We start from the raw sequence: 23832 nt of genomic DNA on the forward strand, positions 1-23832 counted from the left end.
GTCCTCAGCAGACCCTGTTTCTTAACATTAAATTTGTTTTTTTTTTTTCCCCCTCTTGATTAGGGTAAAATTCTCAACAGAAAAGGATGCTGTCCTATTTGCACTGAAAGTAAGTTTATTCCTTTGGAAATTGCTATTAATATTTGTTTCACACTTTATAATTCAACAGGAAAAATGGTGATATAAGGTTTTGTACATTTTATGTCTCTCAGTATGGCTTGGGATCACCCCACTTTCCTCCAGAAACTTTAAGTCAATTGTAACCCTCTCACAGAGGCACAGAATTGAGATATTTCCATTAGAATTTGTTGCTAATAGAAATTTAGAAGTCGAACGGTCTGATGAGGTTTTAAGAAGGACCAGATAGCTTAATATGCATTTTAACTAATAGCATCTGTAGTCCTAGCAGTTAAGGGGATATCCAGTAAGACAAACACTATACGTAATCTGGGAGGGGTTTTCCTTCTGTCATTATTAAACCAAACAGCTACCCTTTTCCTCCCCACCCACCCTCTTTACCATTTCACCTGTGCACATCCAGTGTTCCTGTTGGCAAAGTGAACAGAGGTCTTTAGACTGACAATCGTTTGGCCATCCTGTTATTTTTAAACTGAGTTTTTGAAGGATCTCTCTAATAAGGCTTAGTCTGAAAGCTGGCTGAGACTGCACTACTTCTCACTCAGATGGAGTATAGCAACAAGTTCAATGTTAGCCCCACATGTTGACATAGGACTAGCAAATTGCCATTTTTGTCCATTTCAAATTCATATGGTTTTGAGACCACTAGTATTTCTTTTATTTATTTATTTAGCTTCATGTGTACAGTTTTATAATTCGACATCTGTATACACTAAAAGTAATCACCACAAGTCTAATTACCATCCGTCACCATAGAGTTGACTTTCTTCATCCATTTCACACACACCCTCCCCCATCTGTATCCCCTCTGGCAACTGCTAATCTGTTCTCCGTAACGCTCAGTTTGTTTTTATTTTATTTTGTTTATTTGTTCCTTTATTTTAGATGACACATAGGAGTGAAAGCATGTGGTATTTATTTTTCTTCATCTGACTTACTTCACTTAGCACAATATCCTCAAGGTCCATCCATGTTGTCGCAGATGCAAGAATTCATTCTTTTTTATGGCTGAGTAGTATTCCACTATATAAATATACCACATCTTGATCTGGTCACATATCAGTCACTTAGGTTGTTTCCATATCTTGGCTATGGTAAATAATGCTGCAATGAATATAGAAGTACATGTATCTTTTCTAATTAGACTTTTTGTATTCATCAGATAAATATCCAGAAGTAAAATAGCTGAATCACAGGGTAGAGGAATCTGTATACTGTTTTCCATGCTGGTTGCACCAATTTATACTTCTGCCAACAGTTCAAGGGTTCCCCTTTCTCCATATCCTTTCTAACACTCGTTATTTCTTGTCTTTTTGATAATAGCTATTCTAACGGGTGTGAGGTGATGCCTTACTGTGGTTTTTTGATTTTCATTTCCATAATAATTAGTGATGTTGAGCATCTTTTCATGTGCCTGTTGGTCATCTGGATGTCATCTTTGGAGAAATGTCTATTCTGAGCCTTTGCCTATTTTTTTAATTAGGTTATTTGTTTTTTTGTTTTTGTTGTTGAGTTGTATGAGTTCCTTATATAATTTGGGCATTAACCCTTTATTAGATATATGGTATACAAGTATCTTACCTCATTCAGTAGGTTGTCTTTTCATTTTGAAGATGGTTTTCTTTGTTGCGCGGAAGCTTTTTAGCTTAATGTAGTCCCACTTGTTTATTTTTGCTTCTGTTTTCCTTGCTTTGGAGTCAGATTCACAAAGATGTCACCAAGACTGATGTCAAGGAGCATATTGCCTATGTTTTCTTCTAGGAATTTTGTGGCTTTAGGTCTTACAGTCAAGTCTTTAAATCCATTTGAGTTAATTTTTGTGTATAGTGAAAGTCAGTGGGATAGTGGTCTATTTTCATTCTTTTGCATGTGGCTGTTCAGTTTTCTTGCAGTCATTTATTAAAGAGATCGTCCTTTCTCCATTGTATGATCTTGGTTCCTTTGCATACATGAATTGTTCATATATGTGTGGGTTTATTTCTGGGCTCTCAGTTCTGTTCCTTTGATCCATATTCTGTTTTTGTACAAAAAATATGATTACTAGAGCTTTATAGTATGGCTTGAAATCAGGAAGTGTGATACCTTAAGTTTTGCTTTTCTTTCTCAAGATTGCTTTGGGTATTTGGGGTCTTTTGTGGTTCCATACAACTTTTGTATTATTTGTTCTAGTTTCATGAAAAATGCTATTGTTATTTTGATAGGGATTGTATTAAATCTGTAGATTGCTTTGGGTAGTGTGGACATTTTAACATTAATTCTTCTCATGTATAACCATGAAATATCTTTTCGTTTATTTGTCTTCTTCAGTTTCCTTCAACAGTGACTTATAGTTCTGTGTACAGATCTTTTACTTCCTTGGTTACACTTATTTCTGGATATTTTATTCTTTGTGATGCAATTATAAGTGAAAAATTTTTTAAAATATTTATTTCTGATGTTTTGTTATTAGTGTATAGAAATCCCACAGGTTTCTATATATTGATTTTATACTCTGCAACTTTACTATATTCATTTATTAGTTCTAATTGTTTTCTGGTATATTCTTTAGGCTTTATGTATCTGCAAATAGTGAGTTTTTCTTCTTTCTGATATGGATGACTTTTATTTCTTTTTCTGGCCTAATTGCTTTGGGTAGTACTTCGAAGAAAAATTTCTAGATTTTCATGGCTGACTATGATATTACATGTGGGATTGTTATATATGTCTTAATGTTGAGGTATGTTCACTCTGTATACACTGTTGAGCATTTTTATCATAAATGTATGTTGAATTTTGTCAAATTCTTTTTCTGCATCTATTGAGATTATATTATTTGTATTTTTAATTTTGTTCATGTGATGTATTCCATTGATTTGTAATCATTGAACCATCCTTGAATCCCTGGAATAAATCCTACTTGATTGTGGTGTGTGATCCTTTTAATGTATTATTGCATTTGATTTGAGGATTTTTGCATCTATGTTTATCAGGGATATTGGCCTGTAATTTTCTTTTTGTGGTGTCCTTATCTGGTTTTGGTGTCAGGGTAATGCTAGCTATGTGTTTGAAAACTTTTCCTCCTTTTCAAATTTTTTGGACAAGTTTGAGACTAGGTATTAAATTTATGAATATTTGGTAGAATTCACTAGTGAAGCTATCTGGTCTAGATTTTTTGTTTGTAAGGAGGTTTTCAATTATTATTTCAATTTCCTTATTAATAATCTCTCTATTCAGATTTTCTATTTCATCCTAATTCAGTGTTAGAAGATTGTATGTTTGTAGGAATTTGTCTATTTCTTCTAGGATGTCTAGGAGCTCGTTGGCATATAATTGATCATAGTAGTGTCTTATCACCCTTTGTATTTCTTTGAGACTGTTACTTCTCCACTTTCATTTATGTTTATTTCTTTGATTCCCCTTTCTTTTTTTCTTGGCTAGTTTAGCTAAAGGTTTGTCAATTTTGTTTGTCTTTTCAAAGAGCCAGCTCTTAATTTCATTGATCATTTTTGTTTTAATATTAGTCTTCATTTCATTTATTTCCACTGTGATCTTTGTTATTTTCTTCCTTCTTCTAATTTTGGGCTTTGTTAGTCCTTATTTTTTTAGTTCCTTTAAGTGTAAAGTTAGATTGTTTATTTGAGATTTTTCTTTTCTTGAGGTAGGTCTGTATTGCTGTGAACTTCCCTCTTAGAACCACTTTTGCTGCATTCCATAGATTTTGGTATGCTGTATTTCTGTTCTCATTTGTCTCTAATTATTTTTTGATTTTTCCTTTGATTTCTTTGATGACCCAATGGTTGGTTAGTAGCATGTTGTTTAGTCTTCATGTTTTTTTGTATTTCCCCTTTTTTTCTTGTAATTAATTTCTATTTCCATACCATTGTGGTTGGAAAAGATGTTTGATATGATTTCAATTTTTTTTTTAGTTTATTGGGACTTTTGTGGCCCATGTGATCTATCCTGGAGAATATTCCATGTGCACTTGAGAAGAATATGTATTCTGCTGGTTTGGGATGGTTTGTTTTGCATGTCTATTAAGTCCATCTGGTCTAATGTGTTGTTTAAGGCTGATGATTCTTATGGATTTTTTTTTTTGTCAGAATGACCTATCCATTGATGAAAATGGGATATTAAAGTCTTCTGTTATTATTGTATTACTTTCAGTTTCTCCCTTTAGTTCTGTTAATATTTGCTTTATGTATTTTGGTGTTCCTATGTTGAGTGCATATATATTAATTTAATAAATCACAGTATAAATAAACACAATATTGACATAAAAATGTTATATCTTTTCTCTGGATTGACACTTTTATCATTATGTAATGCTTTTCTTTGCCTTTTATCATAGTTTTTGTTTTAAAGTCTATTTTGGGGGCACCTGGGTGGCTCCATCGGTTAAGCATCCAACTTTTGATTTTGGCTCAGGCCATGATCTCAGAGCCCATGTGGGGCTCTGCACTCAGTGCAGAGTCTGCTTGTCCCTCTTCCTCTGCATCTCCCCCCACTCACATGTGCTCTCTCTCTCTCTAAAATAAATAAATAAAATCTTTTTTTAAAAAGCCTATTTTGTCTGATATGAGCATAGCTATTCCAGCTTTCTTTTCATTTCCATTTGCATGGGATATCTTTTTCTATTCCTGTTCTTTCAGTCTGTGTGTGTCCTTAATTCTGAAGTGAGTTTATTGTTATCTCTTGTAGGCAGATAGCTTTCTGAAGTGTTTCATCAAAACAGGAGTATTAGTACTGTCATTATCAAATTAGTTCCATTGTATAAGCAGGATTAACAAAGCCATGAAATCTATTAGAAAGTATTTTATGAACTAGTTAGCCTTAAAGAAGTGGGCTTTGATGGTGGGTTGAAAGCAGCTTTCGTGTAGAAACAAGTTTTTTCATCCACATGTTTAAAATCATATAGCTAAAAGTTATCCTGGCTTTGTTTATCTGGACAATAGATATGTATATGAGATATAATAAATTTATTTATTATTTTTATGTCTCACTATTTTTTGAGACTGAGAGTCATTAAATAATTACATACTATACACTGGATAAAAATGTTGATTGAGTTGATGAAAATTAAGCTATAGATTTTACAAAATGATTTTTCTTTGAAGAAGATGCTGTATATAAAATAACTCAAAGGAAGCCAACCAAATATGACTCAGTACTGAGTCCAGCAGTTAGTGCAGGAAGAAATACCTATGATTAACACACCAGTTGATTTCAAACAGTATAAATTATTACATTTAATCATCGTCCCAGATACTCTCTGAGGAAACTTTGTTTATGGATGGTTTGGAGGCCACATCCAGCTTCATTCCTTTCTGGTTGAGCAGAGTAGAGTTTAGATTGACAAGGTTCTCCTCTGTCTCCAAGTCAGTGAAGATATTTGCTTTTCTCTAGAAATTATTTTGAAGTAGACATGGAGTTCAAAGAACTCTTAAGATTTTCTCACTAACCTTTTCAGTTTGCATGAGTGCAGAGAGGTTACATCTGCTAATCACAGTGCTGTCAGGCAGGATCACTGCTTATCAGTTTAGTAAAAATGACCATTCTTGTGCAGAAACACCTCAACGATTGAATTATCCAAATTTATGTTACAAGAATGAAGGTGAAGATTACTGAGATAGTTGAGAGAAAAGTTACATTTCATTGTTAGTCTATCCACTCTGAGCTAGTCTTTTCATATTTAGAATAATGGTGGCTTATCGGAAAGAAAAAAAGAAAAAAGTGGGATGGGCATGACAAAATCAAAGCAAGTTTTTAATCAGCCATATTAACTATTGTATTTGTAATATATGGGAATGAGCCTGACTTCTGTCACTAAGAGAGGCAGTTGGCAAGGGGGAAAATCACCCAGCTGTTAGGGTACCAGGGAGACCATGGACTGTGCACCTGCATCCAGCAGGTCAGTGCGGGAAGAGCCCAGGCATGTGATTCTTGGTCCAATCTGCATGATATCATCAGATGGCTATTTCTCAATTTCCTTTGGTGTTCTTTCCATCTGTTTACTCTCTCTTGCTCTCCAGCAGTTCTTCCATCAGTGCTGTAAAACACATTCTATTGGCAAGGTATATTTATTCAGATTGAGTTAAGAGATGGGATGACTTCCAATTTTTTTAAGCAGTGCCCAGGTTTTCCTAATATATGCAGGTAGACTTATTCTGAAGTCCTTTAGCTATGGCCTAAAGATCTCCTATTTTGAAATTCCTTTGACATTATATCTAGGATCCAGAACAAACCGTGGTCTCATTTTTTCCTACTCTGTCAATTATAAAAGCTCTTCTGACCTATGGGTTTCTAGAGCAGACCAATGAAAGCTAAAGTACAAACTAAGGCTAGTGTTTTCTAAAACAGAAAAGTGACTCATTTCTATCTTATTCAAACAAAATCACACACACCCATAGACACCCCATTAGTTGCTGCAGAATTTTCAGCCTCAGTATTATATAATTTGACTAGATAGTTTGACTGTGTTGTGGGTTACATCCTGCACATTGTATGATGTTCAGCCACATCTCTAAGCTCTACCAGCTAAAGGCCAGTAGCACTTCTCTCCCAGAGATTATGGCAATCAACAGTGTCTCCAGACATTGCCAGATGTCTCTCGGGGTGATTTGTACCCCACTCCCCAGGACAAATGGTTGAGAACCATTGGTACTCCTCACAGAGGCAACAGCTTGGGTGAATGCAGAAATAAACCCCTGTGGTATTAGTAGCAGTACTCTCAACACACAGTGAGTAGATGAAATAGGAGCCCAGAGGTGGTGTAAAAAATGGCAGACCAGAAGTCTTTGGATGTAATTGAGTGTGTTTGCATTTCCATTGCTTAGCCCTACAAAAAATGATAAAGGCATAATTAATCTTGATTGATTAAAATCCACCATCTTTGCTTTAGTTGCTATGAAGCTAGAAATAAATTTGTAGCCCACCTCTAAGGGCAGGCAATTTTTGAATAACAAGTTTATTCCTGAATTCATTTTATATGTCTACCCTTACGTATTTTGAATTGTTTAGTATGTATGCCTATAAGCTACCCCAATTCTTTTTGGAAGGAGGCAAGAATATATACTTAGATACATATATAGTTTCATATGCAGATGAAAAGGATTGATTATACAGCTTTAAATACTCTACAACTTACTTTTATTACCTGTTATTGTTAAATGAATGTCCCATTATTTCCAGCAGAGGTGACATCGGATTGTCTGTTCCTAAAACCCCACAGAATTACTGCCTTGTCGACTGGGTTAGTCTGTCTTGGTAGTGTGTCTGGGGCTCTTGCAGACCTCTGAAAAGAACAGCAAAGAGGAAACTTGAAGTAAATGTGTAGAACATTCCTATAGGCCTCCCTTTGCAATAGTCAGTGATAGTGGTAATTTACAATTCAGTAGGTGAAAAGCGAGATTTGAAGCTCAAATTTGTTGTACTCCCCATGGTAGTGCCATCTTTATGGGGTTGATCTGAAAGGACAATTACGATTCTATCAAAATTGACCAAAAAAAAAAAAAATCAGACTTCATGTTAAAATCAGACCTGAAGGAAGAATGAGAAGCATTGTTGTCTTTTAATAACATGGATGTTCTCTTTCTCTTTGTCCAAATGAAAAGAATTAAATTTGGTTTGGGTGATTTATTTAAAATAAAATATTTGAAGTAAGCTAAACAAACTTTATAAAGCTTTCATGCAAATGTTGTTTCTTGCCAAAGTAAGACCTCTAGCCTAGAGCTACTCTCACTCTGCCTGGGGTGGGCATCACAGGGCTGCAAGTTACGCGCCAAGAAGGCCACTGTCTGTTGTGCATGCAGCCCTTGGTTTAAGTAAAATGTTATCTTCCTGTGAGTTGGCAAGCATTAGGTGAAATCTCGACCGAACCACCCAGTCAGAGAGACCTGAATCAGATAAATTCTGCTCTGGCAGAATGTCTGTTTTCAGACATGGAAATAATACTTAGTGGCAAAGTTTTCACTGATAAGAGGTGTGTGTGTGTGCGTGTGCGTGCAAGCGTGCGTGCGTGTGTGTGTGTGTGTGTGTTTGTGTGTGTAGAGGGAGAGAGGGAAGTATGGAGGGAGGGAGAGACAGAGAGATGTTGATCATGAGAGAGAATTTAATCTCTTCGCCATGTCCAAGACCAGAGGCAGCAAAAGGCAGCCCAGATGTGGATGCGCAAACCCAGACCCCATAGATTCCCTGAGCTATGCCTGTAGCCACATTAGCCCTGACCATCAGAGTCCCAACGCAAAACAGAAGCTCACGATTACATAACACAGAGGTGGGTAGGGTATACTGAGCGCAGATGCACATTTAATTGAAATAACCTCAGCTACATGTCCCACAAGTCATGGGAAATATGAGATTTCAGCAACTCAGGGTGCAAGGAGGCTCACAGTTGCCAGGTGACTTTTTAAACGCCCCCAGGGTTAGTTTCCAGCTGTGCACCGCAATGGTGTGCCTGCTCCCGAGAGGACCCCCTGCCTGCTGTGTGCACTCATCAAGGGTGCTGTGGAATTGCCCTGGCTGGTTTGGGCACATCTTACCTAACTCCCCGGGCATGTCTACAGGTATCTCCAATTAAAGAGTGCTGGTAGGAGGGGGAACACAACAACTATTTAACAAAACTGTGACCCCGGGGCCCATTTTATGAGAAATCTCCACTGACAGAGGTTCTGCAAATTAGTAGTTCTGTGTTTGAACAAGGTTCCTGGCCCCCAAGACTGTAAGCAACTCCAGGTCCCTTAACACCAAGAGTCTGTCCTTAACTCAGGAAAGCAAGGAAATTTGAAACCAGAGCTCAAGATGCTTGTAGAATAAGACTTTATGGTGTTGACTTTAGCCCTGCCAACGAGGCGTTAAGCTAAGCGGCCACTGAAGTTTCTGCTTGAGCATCTGGTGGGGGTTTGTCACTGCTCCCGAGGCCCAGCCAGCCAGCAGACACAGGTGGCAAATAAAACCCAACAGTATCACACATGGTAGCTAGGAAGTCCCACCCCAGTCCCAGCATTGGAAGGGGTGTGAGGACACCAGTTTGTTTTCTGTTTCATATGCCATTCTGTTCTAAGGGGTGCTGTTGCTTTAAGTTTTCTGTCTGTGGGTTGACACAAAACTGAAAGAGGAGCCTGAGGTTATTGGGGTCATCTTTTACCCACCACCTATTGTGGTTCCAACCATGTTAGGACTCCTTAAGTTCTGACTATTTAGTTAACAATCCTCCTCCTCCTCTTCATTACCATCTCAATTAATAATAATGGCAAGAAATGCAACAGCAATAGTAGCGGCAACAGCTAATTATTTATTTAGCCTCTGCTGTGTCTAAGCATTGTCAAGGGCTAGCTCATTTGATCTTATTTATTTGATCCTCACAGCCCTCTTAGAGTCAAGTAATGTTACGAGCTCCATTTCACAGCTGAGGAACTGAGGCCTAGTGGTTAAGAGGAATGCCCGAGGTAAGTGTGGAGCCTAAGTTCCTATAATGAAATCTGGCCCCAGGGCCCAGCTGGAAGGTCTACCCCTGACTTGTCATTTGGTACAGTTTAATAACCCTTGCAGTTAGAAAGGGGAGAGAAGGTCTGGAGGGATTTGTAATGGTAGGGATTAGAGGCTGGAGAAGAAGGTTAGGAGGAGTTTCCAATTTCAGACCATTTCCCTCCACCCCACCCTGGAAGAAATGCCTGCTTGAGTTCCCAGGTTTTTGTCTTCCTGGTGACACCTTCACCTCTGCTCAGGTGCGGAGCCGTGGTAGTTCATATGCTCTGTGCTCACTGACAAATGCAACTGGCTTGGTTTTCCATGTCCACTCATTTTTCTAGATATCCTCGCTTCTTGCTACCTTAGGTATTTTCAACGCTAAGGTGAAGGCCTCTCCAAATTTTCTTACTTACAATATTAAAATACATGTAATTTTAAACTTAAAATAACTATAGAATTTCCACCAGGAATAAGGAAGAAGGGCAGAGTTGCTCTGTCACTCAGACTCATCAGCATTTCAGCATCGTGGGATTGTATAAATAGATGAACCTTAATACTCAGGTCAACCCTTTCACTTCTCAGGTGAGGAAACTGAGGCTCCAGGTAGTATTAACTGAAAGAACTAGGTGAGAACCTGCTCTCTCTCTCTTTTTTAACCTTCTAGTCCAGTATTTGTTCCAACTGGCCTCCCTGGATCTTTGTTTGGGAAAGTATTCTTAATATAAATGCACCATTATTAAATCATTCAGTTAAAAGTTACTTTCTTGCTTAATTTTGAAAGAATATGTTTCAAATATGAAGATATATATAAACTCATTATGAGCCATCTGGTACATTTAGTCAAGTCTGCCATCTTGAATTTCAAGAAAGAGGCATATGCCTAGCTTTGACTGAAGAAACTGGTGACCAAAACCGCTTAGCAACGGTACATCTAAAATATAGCAAAGTGACCAGACAATGGAGACTCTGAAACCAGTATTACACTTTGTAGAAAATACCGTATAATAAATTACACATTCCTGTATGGAAAACTGAGGCAGATTTATTCCTCTCTGGAGGTCATATCTACTATGAGCAAAATAAGAACAACAAAAGTTGTTACTTCTGTTGTCCCTAAAGTTGCTCCTGTTGCCAGCAAAGATTTATTGAATGCAAGCATTCAATGCAAGCATGTCCGTCCGTGTTGTGATAAACATTCTCTATGTATCCTGACGTTGAACCCTCAAAATGATCCATGAAGTAGAAGCTCTATTTTACAAATGAGAGATCTGAGGATCTGAGAAGTTAAATAGGGTGAGGGCAGATGATACTCTGCTCCATGAGACTCCAAAGCCAACACTTGTAAGAACTATTGCTTTCCATTGACTACATTTTTGTTTCAGAGGCTTGCCTCTAAACATATATGAGGTTTGCCAATGTCTTTTCTCTCTGCACAACTAGAGAGCCATTGTATTTTCTTACCTTTTAAAAACTTACCTACATTTATGGGGTCACTTACCCTCCCATCTCTTGGGTTACAATACTTGAAGGTCTAGCCTTCATAAGTAGTGGTTTTGGTTTGGTTTCCCTTAGAGTTTGGAGAAATGACTCATTAGCTGTGCTATGTAGTTCCCTTTGATGCGGAGTTTTAATTTATGAACTCTGTCATTCTTTCTTCTAATCACAGTCCCTTCTTGGTGAGTACTCTGCCTCCGCTGCAGCCACCATTCCACTCCTCTGCTCTGCCCTTCCACGTCTGTCCTTAGAAACGTATCTCTTCTCCTTTCATTTTTCACCTTTTCACCCTGTGAGCTCATGGCTCTGCCTCCACAGCCCCTTCTATTGTTCCTTTCGCATTCTGGTTTCTGATTTCTAATTTCTGAGGACCTTAATATGACTTCTTGACAAGATGCTGATGTGGTCAATCTCAGCTTCTTACTTTTTTGGAGACCACATTCTTCTTTCAAAGTACTGCATTTGAATTTTAGTAACAGTTGCTACCTTTAATTCTCCTAATTGTCAGGGCTGGGAGTTGGATGGAAAAATGACTGGCTGTTTCCAGCCTCTATCTGTTGACTGAATTCTGGCACCCCCTTATCCCAGCTGCACAGGTTTGGGGCCTTAATGTTATTTCTCATGCTCTTGGCATTTCTCTCCCGTGTTGCTAATCAGTCATCAAGTCTGCTTGATTGTCTCTTTGTATTGTTTTTCTAATAAATAAGTTTCTTGCCTTTTCCATGGCAGCCAGACCTTCATCCCTTTGCCTGCAACTGACCTCAGTCTTCTCTCCTTCAGCCCTTCCCGCATGCCACTGGCCTTCGCAAGAACCTACACCAGTTACCTTCACTGTATCTTGGAGTTTCTCAAAGTTTGTTTTATAAAATGCTAGTGCTGAGGAAAAGAGATGAATAATATTTTCAAACATGGCTCTGTGATTAAATACATGAGGGAAATGCTGGTTCAAATAAACTCAAATATGTTTCTTTGCTACAGAATTTGCAGAGCCCTTTATATGCCAATGTGCAGGGTAAACTTGCAGGAGGGTGATGGAGTATGGAGTACCTCCCGAACTAATTTGAGCTGCAGACTTTTTTTTTTTTTCTCCTACTTATTTTGGCAGAGCAGCAGGCAAGATTGATGTTTCATAGGAAGCACATTAAGGAATGTTGGTTCTTCGGGATACATTTAAACTCCTCAGGCTGGCAATAAATCTCAGGCCAATTTATTTAGACAATTTGGGTGTCTCATATCTCCCAAAGTTACTCCCCACTCTGGTCCGATCAGTCTCCTGCTCTTCTTGTGCGGGCTGCCACGTGACTTGATGAACACTACTCTTTTGGCCTAGAAGGCTTACTCTTTGCTAGTCCCAAATCTGCATTTTCTATGTCTTTCATAGATGGACTCATCTCACATTGTCTTTTCAACAGATCTATGTTTTATATGTATGTTACAGTCTTATTCAGTCCTATTTTAGCCAACAGTAGATGTCTATTTGCTGGAGTCATGTAACATAATTATAAAACTAATAATATTGGAAGGGGAGGTGAACCATGAGAGACTATGGACTCTGAAAAACAATCTGAGGGGTTTGAAGGGGCGGGGGGTGGGAGGTCGGGTGGTACCAGGTGGTGGGTATTATAGAGGGCACGGATTTCATGGAGCACTGGGTGTGGTGCAAAAAATAATGAATACTGTTATGCTGAAAATAAATAAAAAATAAATTAAAAAAAAACCTAATAATTACTCTCTCCAGTATTCTGGAGGGTGCTCTAAAGGAAATCGATAAAAAGCTGGTACAGACCCTGAATTTAGGAACTTACAATGAGGTTGGGGAGATGAAATATAAAATACCAAATAAGAGAACCATGTAATATATTTATAACTAACTTCTAGATAGTATTCTTAAATGGAAGTTGATGGATTCCTTGATCAGTCTTGGGACAGAGTGGCCATGAACCTCTGCATTGGAGTGGATATACTTGTGTGCATTTGGGAATAATAGTGGCTACACATTTCTTCAGATTCCCAAAGAGCTCTGTGATCCCATCTAGTTCACAACAGCCATGTAGGACGCTGTGGTCCAGGGTATCAGTGGAACCATCGAGTGATCATGAGGAAGGTACTGGCCTCAGAGCTGCAGAGACTGGGTTGGACTCTGTCTTTACTGCCTTTGGCTGCATGACCATGGGTATCATGCACTTCTCTGAACTCATTGCTAAGTAATTAGGTTGATGAAATACAGTGTGCAGAGAAGTAGTGAGGATTAAAGGAAATAGTGAAAATATGGAAAGCATCTGGCATGGTACCCGGCATGAAGTGGTACTTTAAACGACTCTTCTTGGCTATTGCCGAGTTCATTAGTTTCCTATTGCTGCTGTAGCAAATTACTACAGACCTGGTGGCTTAAAACACACATACTCTTCTGAAGGTCAGAAGGCTGAAATGGTTCTGAATGGGCCAAAATCAAGGTATATCAGCCAGGCTGCGGTTGTCTAGAGGCTCTGGGGGAGAATCAGTGTTTGGTTTTTTTTTGTCTTGTTTTGTTTTGTTTTCTACTTTTTTCAGCACCTGGAGGCCACCCTTTTTTTTTTTTTGACTTGAGGCCCCATTCTGTCTTTGAAGTTAGAGATGGCACGTCCAGTCCACCTCACACTGTGTCACTAGGACACTTATTTTCCTGCCTTTCTCTTTTGTTTATGGGGACGATGATGTTTGTCCTGCCTGGATTATCCAGGATAATCTCCCCATCTCCAGCTCAGCTGATGAGCAACCTTAATTTCATCTTCAGCCTTAATTCCTTTTTCTGAGAGCATTAATTAATTCTCCAATTAGTTAACTGATTAAGTAAGAAATCCTTTTGATAACTTGCTATCTGCTAGTCACTATCTCTTTTAGTAAGTTCAGTGTGGGCATTTTTTTTTTTTTACTAAAATGTATTCTTTAATTAATTAACCCACTCATTCAACAGATATTTACAGATACTTCATATGTGGGAGAGCGGGCATCGCTATGAGCAATGCAAAGATGAATCCATGTAATATATATGTATACACAGGGCAGGGTGCCAGACACTGAGAACAAAGTTTACATATAAGGGTTTAAAGCCTGGTTTAGGAATTAAGGATACATTCTAACTATAAGTTAAGGAGGAAGTTGATTTATCATAAGCCTGTGTTGGGTTTGGAGATAATATTTTTAACCCTCAAACTGAAAAACATCATGTGTCTATAGCATAGAGTATTTGAAATAGACTGTTCCAGACAATTTGAGCTCTATGGTCAGGTTTGCCTTTGGGATTTTGAGGGAAGAGAAATGTCTTTGGCTGAGACATTGGGAAGGTGCTATGGGGAGTTGGCTTTTGAACCAGGAGGTGAAGGATCCATGCGCTGGAAACTGTGAAGTGTGGGACAGGTGCGTGCATCTCTCCCCTCCCTCAGGAGCAAAGGTGAGAGGGTAGCACTGGGCCCAGTTGGTGAGGTCCTAAATCAGCCATGACATTGGAGTTAGATTTATTTTAGATTAGATCTTGAAGTTAGGGGCTGCTTTCTTTGCTCTTCTGTTTGGAGTTGGTGACTATATGGAAAATATTTAAGAAGAAATTTACATTCTTAATGGTATCTCCACTCAACTTTTTAAAAATGAGTTTTTCATATGTAGATTAGTAGATATGTAGATCTGGTTAATTATAGACTGGTGGAAAGAGACCCATAACCGCTCTTCTGCCCCTCCCCCATTCACACAGTAAAGTTAGATTAAATTTTTACTTAAGAAGACAAAAATGCAAAATCTTCTAGGAATCCAGGTACCACATAGTGGAGCATCTCTTGGCCCTCAGGTCCCACAGGGCAACAGCTGTTAGGGACACCTCTGCGTGTGGCCAGAGCCTCCTGCATGGAGAAGATCAGTCCCTGCTGGGGCACTCATAGCCTTTTTACGTCAGAGACTTACATCGTGTACAGGGCTTGAATTAAGGGCAGTGTGTCTAATCCCAGCCTTTCCTGGTTCTTGACTCAAACTTGGCATATCATTGCGAATCTTACCCACCTGGGGTTCCCTGCATGGCCCAGTGACCCAGAGTCCCACAGGACCTTTTCCTGTGATTTGTGTTGAGAAAGGTTTAAAGCTGTGTTTTTTTGTTTTGTTTTGTTTTGTTTGATAGACTTTCTTGTGGTTAGAACGTTTCCAGACGTGAGCTGATCTGTGTGGTGCTATGGTACTATGACTAGGAGACACCATCCTCTTTGCAGAAGTAAAAGATTGAGGACGGAAGTCATTTTCTATTTTTCAAAGTGATTTCAATGATGGGGGATATCTTATGACATATTAAGTAAAGAGGAAATAAAATTTCATGTACAAGATAATCTCAACTGTGTTAAACTACACACAACACATATGCACATACACACACACGCACACACACGCACACACACACCCAGCCCCAAACTGTAAACAGTGGTTATTTCTTGGTCACAAAACCATGAATGATACTTTTCTTCTTCTGTTGTTGTTTGGTTGTGTTTTGGGGTTGGGGGTTTGGAGTCTGTTTGATTTCTCTTATTTTCTTTATAACGTGGAATTGTATAATTTTCCCTTAATTTTCTTTGACAGATGTTTTGGGAATAATCCCTGCTCTCAGAAGGAAGGCATTTCATTAAAATAAATATACTCATGGCAGAAATACCTGTACCTGATGAGGTTAGGAGAAAAATATCAGAATTACATTTTTAGAAGTATCCTGACTCTCTTAATTCTCATAGCGGTCTTATTAAAGTATATAATATCAAACCACTGTGTTTTAGTCCAGTATTTTTCATTTTTTAAGACAAATATTCATATTCTAAAAGTATACCTAGACATTGTAAATAATTAAATGTAATGTAAACAATAATATAAATACATATAAACAATAAAAGGAAAAATATATGTCACACTTAATTCCATTACTTAAGAGAAAAAATACTACTCTTAATATTTGGGTTTATATGCTTCTAATTTTTTTTTCTGTGCTTAGGCATTGTGTACATATAAGGAAAACAAACCAAAACAAAAATGGCATTTGATGATTTTATTTAAAGGACTATGAAAAAACATACCACTACTTGTAAATTGGAATTTTTCTCTCTATCCTCTTGACTTATACATACTCAAACAAAATTAATTATAGAACGGTCCATTTGTCTAGATCTGACTATCCTTCCAAGCTTTCCAGAAGAGTGTGACTGGACATCTGGACATTTTGGACTGCAGCTCATTTCAGTGGGTCTGCTGGAAAAATGAGCGCGCGTGCACGCACACGTACACACACACACACACACACACACACACATGAGTTTACAACATTCTTTTGTGTCCCTTAAGTGTTCTCTAGCTCTTTTCCTTTCCAGTTAGGCAGATTTGTATGACCCTGAGATTTTTCACTTCAAGCCATTTCTCCAGTGCATGTGTTCACTGTTCCTGCAGGATCTGGCACAGGGAACTTGAGGTGCCAGGAAAAAGGGCCAAGGTTTCAAAATTATTTTAGCTCATGATATAAATGTCCCCAAATATAACACATAATTCTCAAGCATCTTCCTAGTCATGAAATTTTGTTGGCCTCTTCTATCTTGCTGTTACAGAGAAAAATCATTCTGATCTCCAAACCTCTCTCTTCGACAAGTTAGGGCCTCTTGCAAAATATCTTTGCTGACAGCCCTGTTACATGTGATTTCCCTAGCCTGGTCTCCCTGGATGTCCCTCATTGCTTTCTGCCCAGCTGTGAGTAAGCTCAGGCTTCCCCAGGGCCACTGTAGGCAGTGTATTTTCTCTTGCTTCTTTGAGGATTTTCTTGGTTATTTAACTGGTCTTATCTACAGATATCCACATTTTGACTCTTTTTTTTTTTTTTAAAGATATTATTTATTTATTTAACAGACAGAGATCACAAGTAGGCAGAGAGGCAGGCAGAGAGAGGGGGATGAAGGCTCCCCGCTGAGCAGAGAGCCTGATGTGGGGCTCGATCCCAGGATCCTGAGATCATGACCTAAGCTGAAGGCAGAGGTTTAACCCACTGAGCCACCGAGGCGCCCCTCACATTTTGACTCTTAAGAACAAAACCACCACAGCAAAAACAACAGAAAAGCAAAAGTAAGAAGAAAAAGAATCATTCATGGTTCTGCCACCAAGAAATTGACAATTTTCAGGTGTGTTATTTGTGCATTTATTTTAAAACAGTTAAGATTATCTGATAGACAGGAGTGCCTGGGTGGCTCAGTTGGCTGAGGGTCCGACTCTCAGTTTTGGCTCAGGTCATGATCTCGGGGTCATGAGATTGAGTCCTGTGTCAGGCTCCCTGCTCAACGGGGAGTTGGCTGGAGATTTTCTCTCTCTCCCTCTTCCTCTGCACATGCTCTCTCTCTTAAATAGATAAATAAATCTTGAAAAAAGATTATCCTGTAGGCAGAGTTTTGTTTCCTATTTTTCACTTAATATGTCATAAGTGCTTCCTCAATCACAAACATTATTCATACACTTTTTCAATGACTAGGTAATAGTTTATTTTATGGATTTACTACCAAGTGCTTAGCTATTTGTTTAATTTTAAGACAGTCAAAATATCCATTTTCTAATGATGTATCCAGGAACAGTAGGCTTGTAGAACAGTGCTAGGGGAGGTAATGAATTCTTGGTAAGTGCTAACTATTACTGGTTTTGTTAATGAAAATTTGGATGCAGTTGTTGTCAGAAAACCAGGAGAAGCCATGGATTATCCTTGGTACAAGGGGAAGATTGCCACTTCAGACTCTGGGCAGAGGGTGTAGGCATTCCCTGTTCCTGATCCCAGCTGAGAGGAGATTTCTTCAGGAGTATCTCAGCTCCTTCATTAATGCCTTGCCCTTTCCAGGCTGAGGTCCATCTGTTTCAAGCTCAAAGCTCAAAAGCCTTGATAGATTTTGGATTTTCTTGAGTATGCAGAGTTAAGAACTCTGAAAAAGCCCTTCTCTTGAATTTGGTGCATCTGGTGGTCATGTTCATAGTCTTTTTCTGGCACATTATAGTATTAACTCAGAACTATAATTTTTCTGATGCCATTCAGTGTGTCCCAAAGAACTGCTTTACCCCCTTGTCAACCAAACAAATACCATTTGCATGCCAGGGAAAGATTCCTTTTATTAGACTGTGAGGGAAATGTGTGATAGGACAATTTTGAAAGCAATCACATGGAGAAAGGACTGGCACTTACATTGTGGGGTGGTTAGATTGAGGGGAATGGATATATTGGTTAGATAGAGGGGGTGGATATAAGATTAGAAAGTTAGAGGTGGGATCCCATGTGAAGCAACAAACCGAGTATAATTGGAATCACAATTATCACAAAATCAGTCAAGAGAAGGACAAGAAGGGAACAGCAATGGAGGGCAAAATAAATTTTGTGGCTAAGCTCTCAGAACTTCTCTCCCCCTCCCACTTCTTCCACTCTCTTACTCCAGGTAGTGCCTTTGCATATTCCTTAAAGCATTTGCTCATTGAAACTACCCTACACACCAAAAACTATATCTTTTTGAGTCTCTATCAGATATTGACAAGGAAAGCTTAAAACAAGTAATTAATTTACCAAATTCCAAATACATGTGATTTATATGGAGTCAAATGTACTTGACATATAAAATGACATATTATAACATAAAACAACATTATTCTCCAAACACTTTAGAAATTAAAAACACATGTTTGCCTTGGATCTCACTGGTCCTGTCAGATCAGTTGGCACATCCTTCCTCTGTGTTAACTTTTAAATCTTCTCTTACATGTTCTGAGCAGTTGCTGATAGGATAGTTTCATATTCTGAACCTGTGCTGATGATGACTGGAAATTGATCTTTATATTATAGTTCTTTTATCATGTGGGCTCCTTTATCTAAATGAATTCCTCATTTCCTGGTTGTTCATGCCTCCCCAAAAATAGATAAAATATATTTACATGGAGAACAAATCATTGCTAAATATAATTAAAAAAAAAGAAATATTTAATTTTGTATAACAATCTTTGAGGTGCTCCCAGTGTCAGACTTTGCCTGGGTTTTACAAATATTTGAATGAATGGTACTTTGAAGTGATGAATGCTTTGGAATTTCTTAATTTATTATATGATGGGTTTTATGATTTATTTTTATCCAATCTTGGATTTTGATAAACAGACCAAAATATAGGAATCTTGCACATGTAAAAAACATAGAAACTATTGATTTTATCACTACTTTATTTCCTTATGGTATTAGGTATGTGTCTATTTGGCAATTCTATTTATTTGTCCTTAGTAAGTACATGGTGTTGAATATAATACCTTAAAAAATGAGTAACATTGAGAATACCATATTTCCACATTTTTTATATCTGTTAAATGGAAATAATACTATTGTTTTCCTGTATTGTCATTTACATTGTTGCCTTTTATTCATTTTTGGTTTTTGTTTATATGGGTTATGAAGTAAGGCCAGTTCTGTTTATGAAATTATCTTAGTTTCATTTCTCTAACCCTTAAAATAAAGACCATAGAGGCATATCAAGGCTCCAAAATAGAGATGGCTTAAAACTTTCAAAGAGTTATGAATAACTTTTCAGTATAAGAGCAGCCAAAGTATTGCCCGTCCTAGAACGTTTGGCACAGACTTTTAAAACAACCAAACGTATTTTTTGTTTTAAGTTGATTTCCACTAGTGCATCTCTGCTGAGGCCCTCCCTTACCTGGCAGGTGCCCCCATCCAGGTTAATATTGCAGGGACCTCTGATGTCTTTTTGAATCCTGCGCTCAGTTTATGACCTGCTTTTGTCTCTCACTCATCCGCAGAGCCCGGCGTTTGCACGGTATTCGGAGATCCCCACTACAACACTTTTGACGGACGGACATTTAACTTTCAGGGGACGTGTCAGTACGTTTTGACAAAAGACTGCTCCTCCCCTGCCTCGCCCTTTCAGGTGCTGGTGAAGAATGACGCACGCAGGACCCGCTCCTTCTCTTGGACCAAGTCGGTGGACTTGGTGCTGGGCGCCAGCACTGTCAGCCTCCAGCAGCACCTGACCGTGCGCTGGAACGGCTCGCGCATCGCGCTGCCCTGCCAGGCACCGCAGTTCCACATCGACCTGGATGGCTACCTCTTGAAAGTGACAACCAAAGCAGGTGGGCTTCTGTGTCCCTCTGGCTCTCTCCTCTGCCTCACCAGCCCGCACAGCCACACCACCCAAACGCTCTGCTTCTTCCGCGGAGGGCAACCCAGAGGCGGCCAAGTGTTGGGACTGCAGGTGTGGCCTCATGCCCACTCACTTGGGTTCCAAGGGGACACCTCCAAGATGGCACAAAAGAGCAGGAGAAATTTGCACACCATGGAGGCTTGCAGTTCAATGCCACTCACAGCAGTCTTGCAATCTGCTGACTTCCTCGTCCAGAACAGCATTTGTGCTCTCCAAATAACCTCCTCTTTCTCTTGTTTTGTTGCAACGGTAAACCCTTGATGTCCAGTTTGGAATTGTCAGTGTTTCTCCCAGCTCAGCCAGTAATGTGCAGTTTCACATCTGTGAGAAAGACTGTTTTCTTAGTTAGCATCTGTCCCAGAAAGGGGGGAGTCCTCAATCCTAAACCACAAATGTGTGGGTGTGCAGGTAGGAGAGTACATGGCCAAGTGACCAGCAATCCTGTCCATTCTTGACCCAAGGGAAGGTGCTTATTGAATTAGTGAATGGCTAAAACCATTGGCTCTGCTGGAGGAAGCTTAGGGAGCTCTGAGCGTGCTTCCCCCAGCCTTGGGTCCGTGGACCAGCCTGCCACTCCCTTTTCTCAGCATCCCCTGTTGCCTGCCACCTACTGGACTCTGTATTTCCCCTCCATAGACTGACACATCTCCCCTAGGCCAAACTGTTCGTAGCTGCTAGGAGGTTACTCCTAGGGGCTCAGAGAAAGCTCACATTCTTGGGAGCTACCTAAAGAGGCTTCCTAGAAGCAGAAGTCTGCCCTTCGATATCCACCCGAAAGAATGAATTCAGCTCATTTACACCTTCAGTTATATCATGTCTGATTCCTTCTGCACTGCCTTTGGTTAATCCATATTGTTCGTCAATTTGATACCGAACTGCATGTTCTCCTGGTGAATGTTATTTCTGTCAGCATGACACTTGAGGAAATCAACATACTTCTTGCTTTTTATATTGATGAAAATGTAACAGTGTAAAAGCATCAATTACATTCCAGTTCCTTTAGATAATAAGGATCCAAAAGGGAAAGATTTGATAGAGCAGGCCCTTGTGAGGAACTCTAGAGACTGTTCTCTGCCGTACCTTCAGAACGCTGTTAATTATTTCAGTTCAAGCCAAAAAACATTTGACAAATTGATCCGAGTTTATGGAATGCCAACTTAGCTAAACAAAGGCAGGAAGCCAAGGCGAAGCCCAGGGAGCTTTTATTTAGAGAGCATAACATGGTTTTGGTGAGAAAAAGTTAAATATTAATGTATTGGAGCATTCTATAAAGGGAGAAGTACTCCCAACTTCACTTTGAAAGTGGCAGGTGTGAAGAGCTCTATTTATTCAATTTTAGAGGGATTAGTCCTCTTCAGAAAATTCAGACACCTGTTGTTTTATTCAAATGACATGTCACTCTGTAGATGTCAGCCTCAGCTCATTTCTTTAAAGAGAGCAACAGTTTGTGGCTCCCTATCAACTGTGCACAAGATGACTCATTATTACAGAGGACTAATTAGAAGGACCTGGCTGATCTGTTTGCATCCCAGAGGAACACAGTGGATTCTACCGATACGGAAATTATTGGCCGACCCCAGCCCAACTTCCGAAGGGATCCTGGACACTGGAAGTCTGCTAACAGTCTAGGAGCTTCGATTCTGTTCTGCCCATAGCTGGCAAAACCTTACGGAATAAGTGTCCTCTTGTCAGGATTCCACATCGTAAAAATGAATGAAAGGTTGAGGCTGCTAAGAAAATAATACTAGATCATAAACACCATAATTAGATTAGTGAATTTAACTCTTCTCGGCCTTGAACTCGATTTTACAATTTCCTTTCCTTTTTTTTCCACAATGCAAGTAAGTTATGCGATGCCCATAATACCCAGCTGAACAACTTCCCGTAGCATAAACTTTCTGTCTCCTAGGGAAGAACTGTATTCCTCTGGGCTCTAAATTTGCTTTGAGATTATCCTTGGAATGAAACGATTCCATTTCCAGACACAAGTCTTCTCCCAAAACCAATCTCAGTTTGTACTACCCCTGAGGGATATTTTCTTTTTATCACCTATTGATTGTCCATTTAAGATATCACAATATATCCTTGGAGTGTTCTTCTCCCATAGATTATCTTTTTAATTTCATAAACTTGTATGATCAAAGGGTACTTTCTTCAAAATAACAGCTTAAATCAAGCCTGCAGCTGGAGGATGAGAAATGGGGAGGAATGACTCTTTGCCCCTGTGATTTCTGAACTCAGCACTTCAGGAGGGAATCGTTTGGCAGAGGAGCGCAGGTGGCTTGCTGCGTGGTGGGATTAGGCTGTAGTTGCTTACCTAATAACAACAGGGGTGGCACAGAGGGCACGGAGCAGGCTTAGTAGCTGGAGAAAGCTCTGCTCACCCCCATCACGCTCCGACCCCAACTCTTGGCAGTTAGTGAATAATTTAAAAATATTTCCTTTCTGCCATCTGTTCACTTCATCAACTCTACCTGAGAGAGTTACGTCAGATCCACCCGAAGGCATTAACACGTGGGAGTGTGGGTTTTTTTAATTTTACTTTTGGTAGAGTTCTGTTCTTTATGAACCTGGAGACTACACATATTTTTCTTATTCATTTTTCCTTTGGTATAAAATCTGAACAGAAAAACCAGCCATTTTAAAGCATCATATGGATTTGTCTATGGATTTTGTACCTCCTCTGTCTTTTAAGGAAACACCAGCAAAAGCAACAAGAACAACAAAATAACAAAACAAAGCAAAACAAAAATGACAACAAAAGAACAACAACTTCCTTCTCCCTCCTTCTCCCCACCCAAAAAACTAGTGGTCTGGAGCCCGGCTACACATTTGAAGGGTAAAAAACAAGTTGGTAAAACATTCACTGTGTGAGAAGGGATCATTGGAAGGTGCTTCCTGCAGTGGAAAGAATGTGGCTGCTGCTTACACCCCCAGATGGGACATGTGCTTTGGCTTTGGCCTTCTGACTCTGCCAGTTATTTCTACCTAATTTCCCATGCAGAGGAACGGGGAAACTCATCCCAGCTGTAGAAAGGGCTAACCCCAGCCCCTACCACAATGTTTTCATTTCATAAGATGCCTATTTAAAATATCTCTTGGAAGAGAAATTTTTTCAATTACAACTTACTCATTATTTTGCCTGTCACTATTGTAATTTACTTTGCATGGATTTTACTCATGTAGAGGGTAATGACAATCATGCAAACACATGTGTGTCTGGTACAGCAGTAGACAAAGGTCTCTATAGTTGGGTAAGTCATCCCTATATGATATGAAACTTAGTATCGGGCACTTGAAAATCCTCTTAAAAACAAAGAAAAGAAGAGGAAGAGAGAGTGGACTGCCAAGTATTCCTTTACTCTGGGGACCATGTGTGGGTTTTTTGTTTGTTTGTTTGTTTTTCTTTTTCTGAATGACTGAGAAGAGTTTGGAAAAGAGTTTACCCAAAACAGTGGGTCTTCATCTTCCCAAACCTGCATGGACCACCAGTCCATTACCTGAAAAGAACGTAATTATTGGCTTGTTCGCCGTGAGCTGATTTCTG

The 23832-nt window shown here is 39.1% G+C and overlaps 1 protein-coding gene across 2 annotated transcripts in view; it reads left to right on the forward strand.

Annotated features, from left to right (window-relative positions):
- BMPER (BMP binding endothelial regulator) overlaps positions 1 to 23832 on the forward strand; it is a 244712-nt gene that overhangs the window by 147503 nt on the left and 73377 nt on the right. For both annotated transcript variants that reach the window (XM_044246349.1, XM_044246350.1), the window contains exons 11-12: positions 64 to 109; positions 19885 to 20214. In XM_044246349.1, coding sequence (XP_044102284.1) covers positions 64 to 109; positions 19885 to 20214 — 376 coding nt within the window. The remainder of the gene's footprint in view (positions 1 to 63; positions 110 to 19884; positions 20215 to 23832) is intronic.

The sequence above is a fragment of the Neovison vison genome, chromosome 4, assembly GCF_020171115.1.
Source record: "Neovison vison isolate M4711 chromosome 4, ASM_NN_V1, whole genome shotgun sequence".
Taxonomy (NCBI): domain Eukaryota; kingdom Metazoa; phylum Chordata; class Mammalia; order Carnivora; family Mustelidae; genus Neogale; species Neogale vison.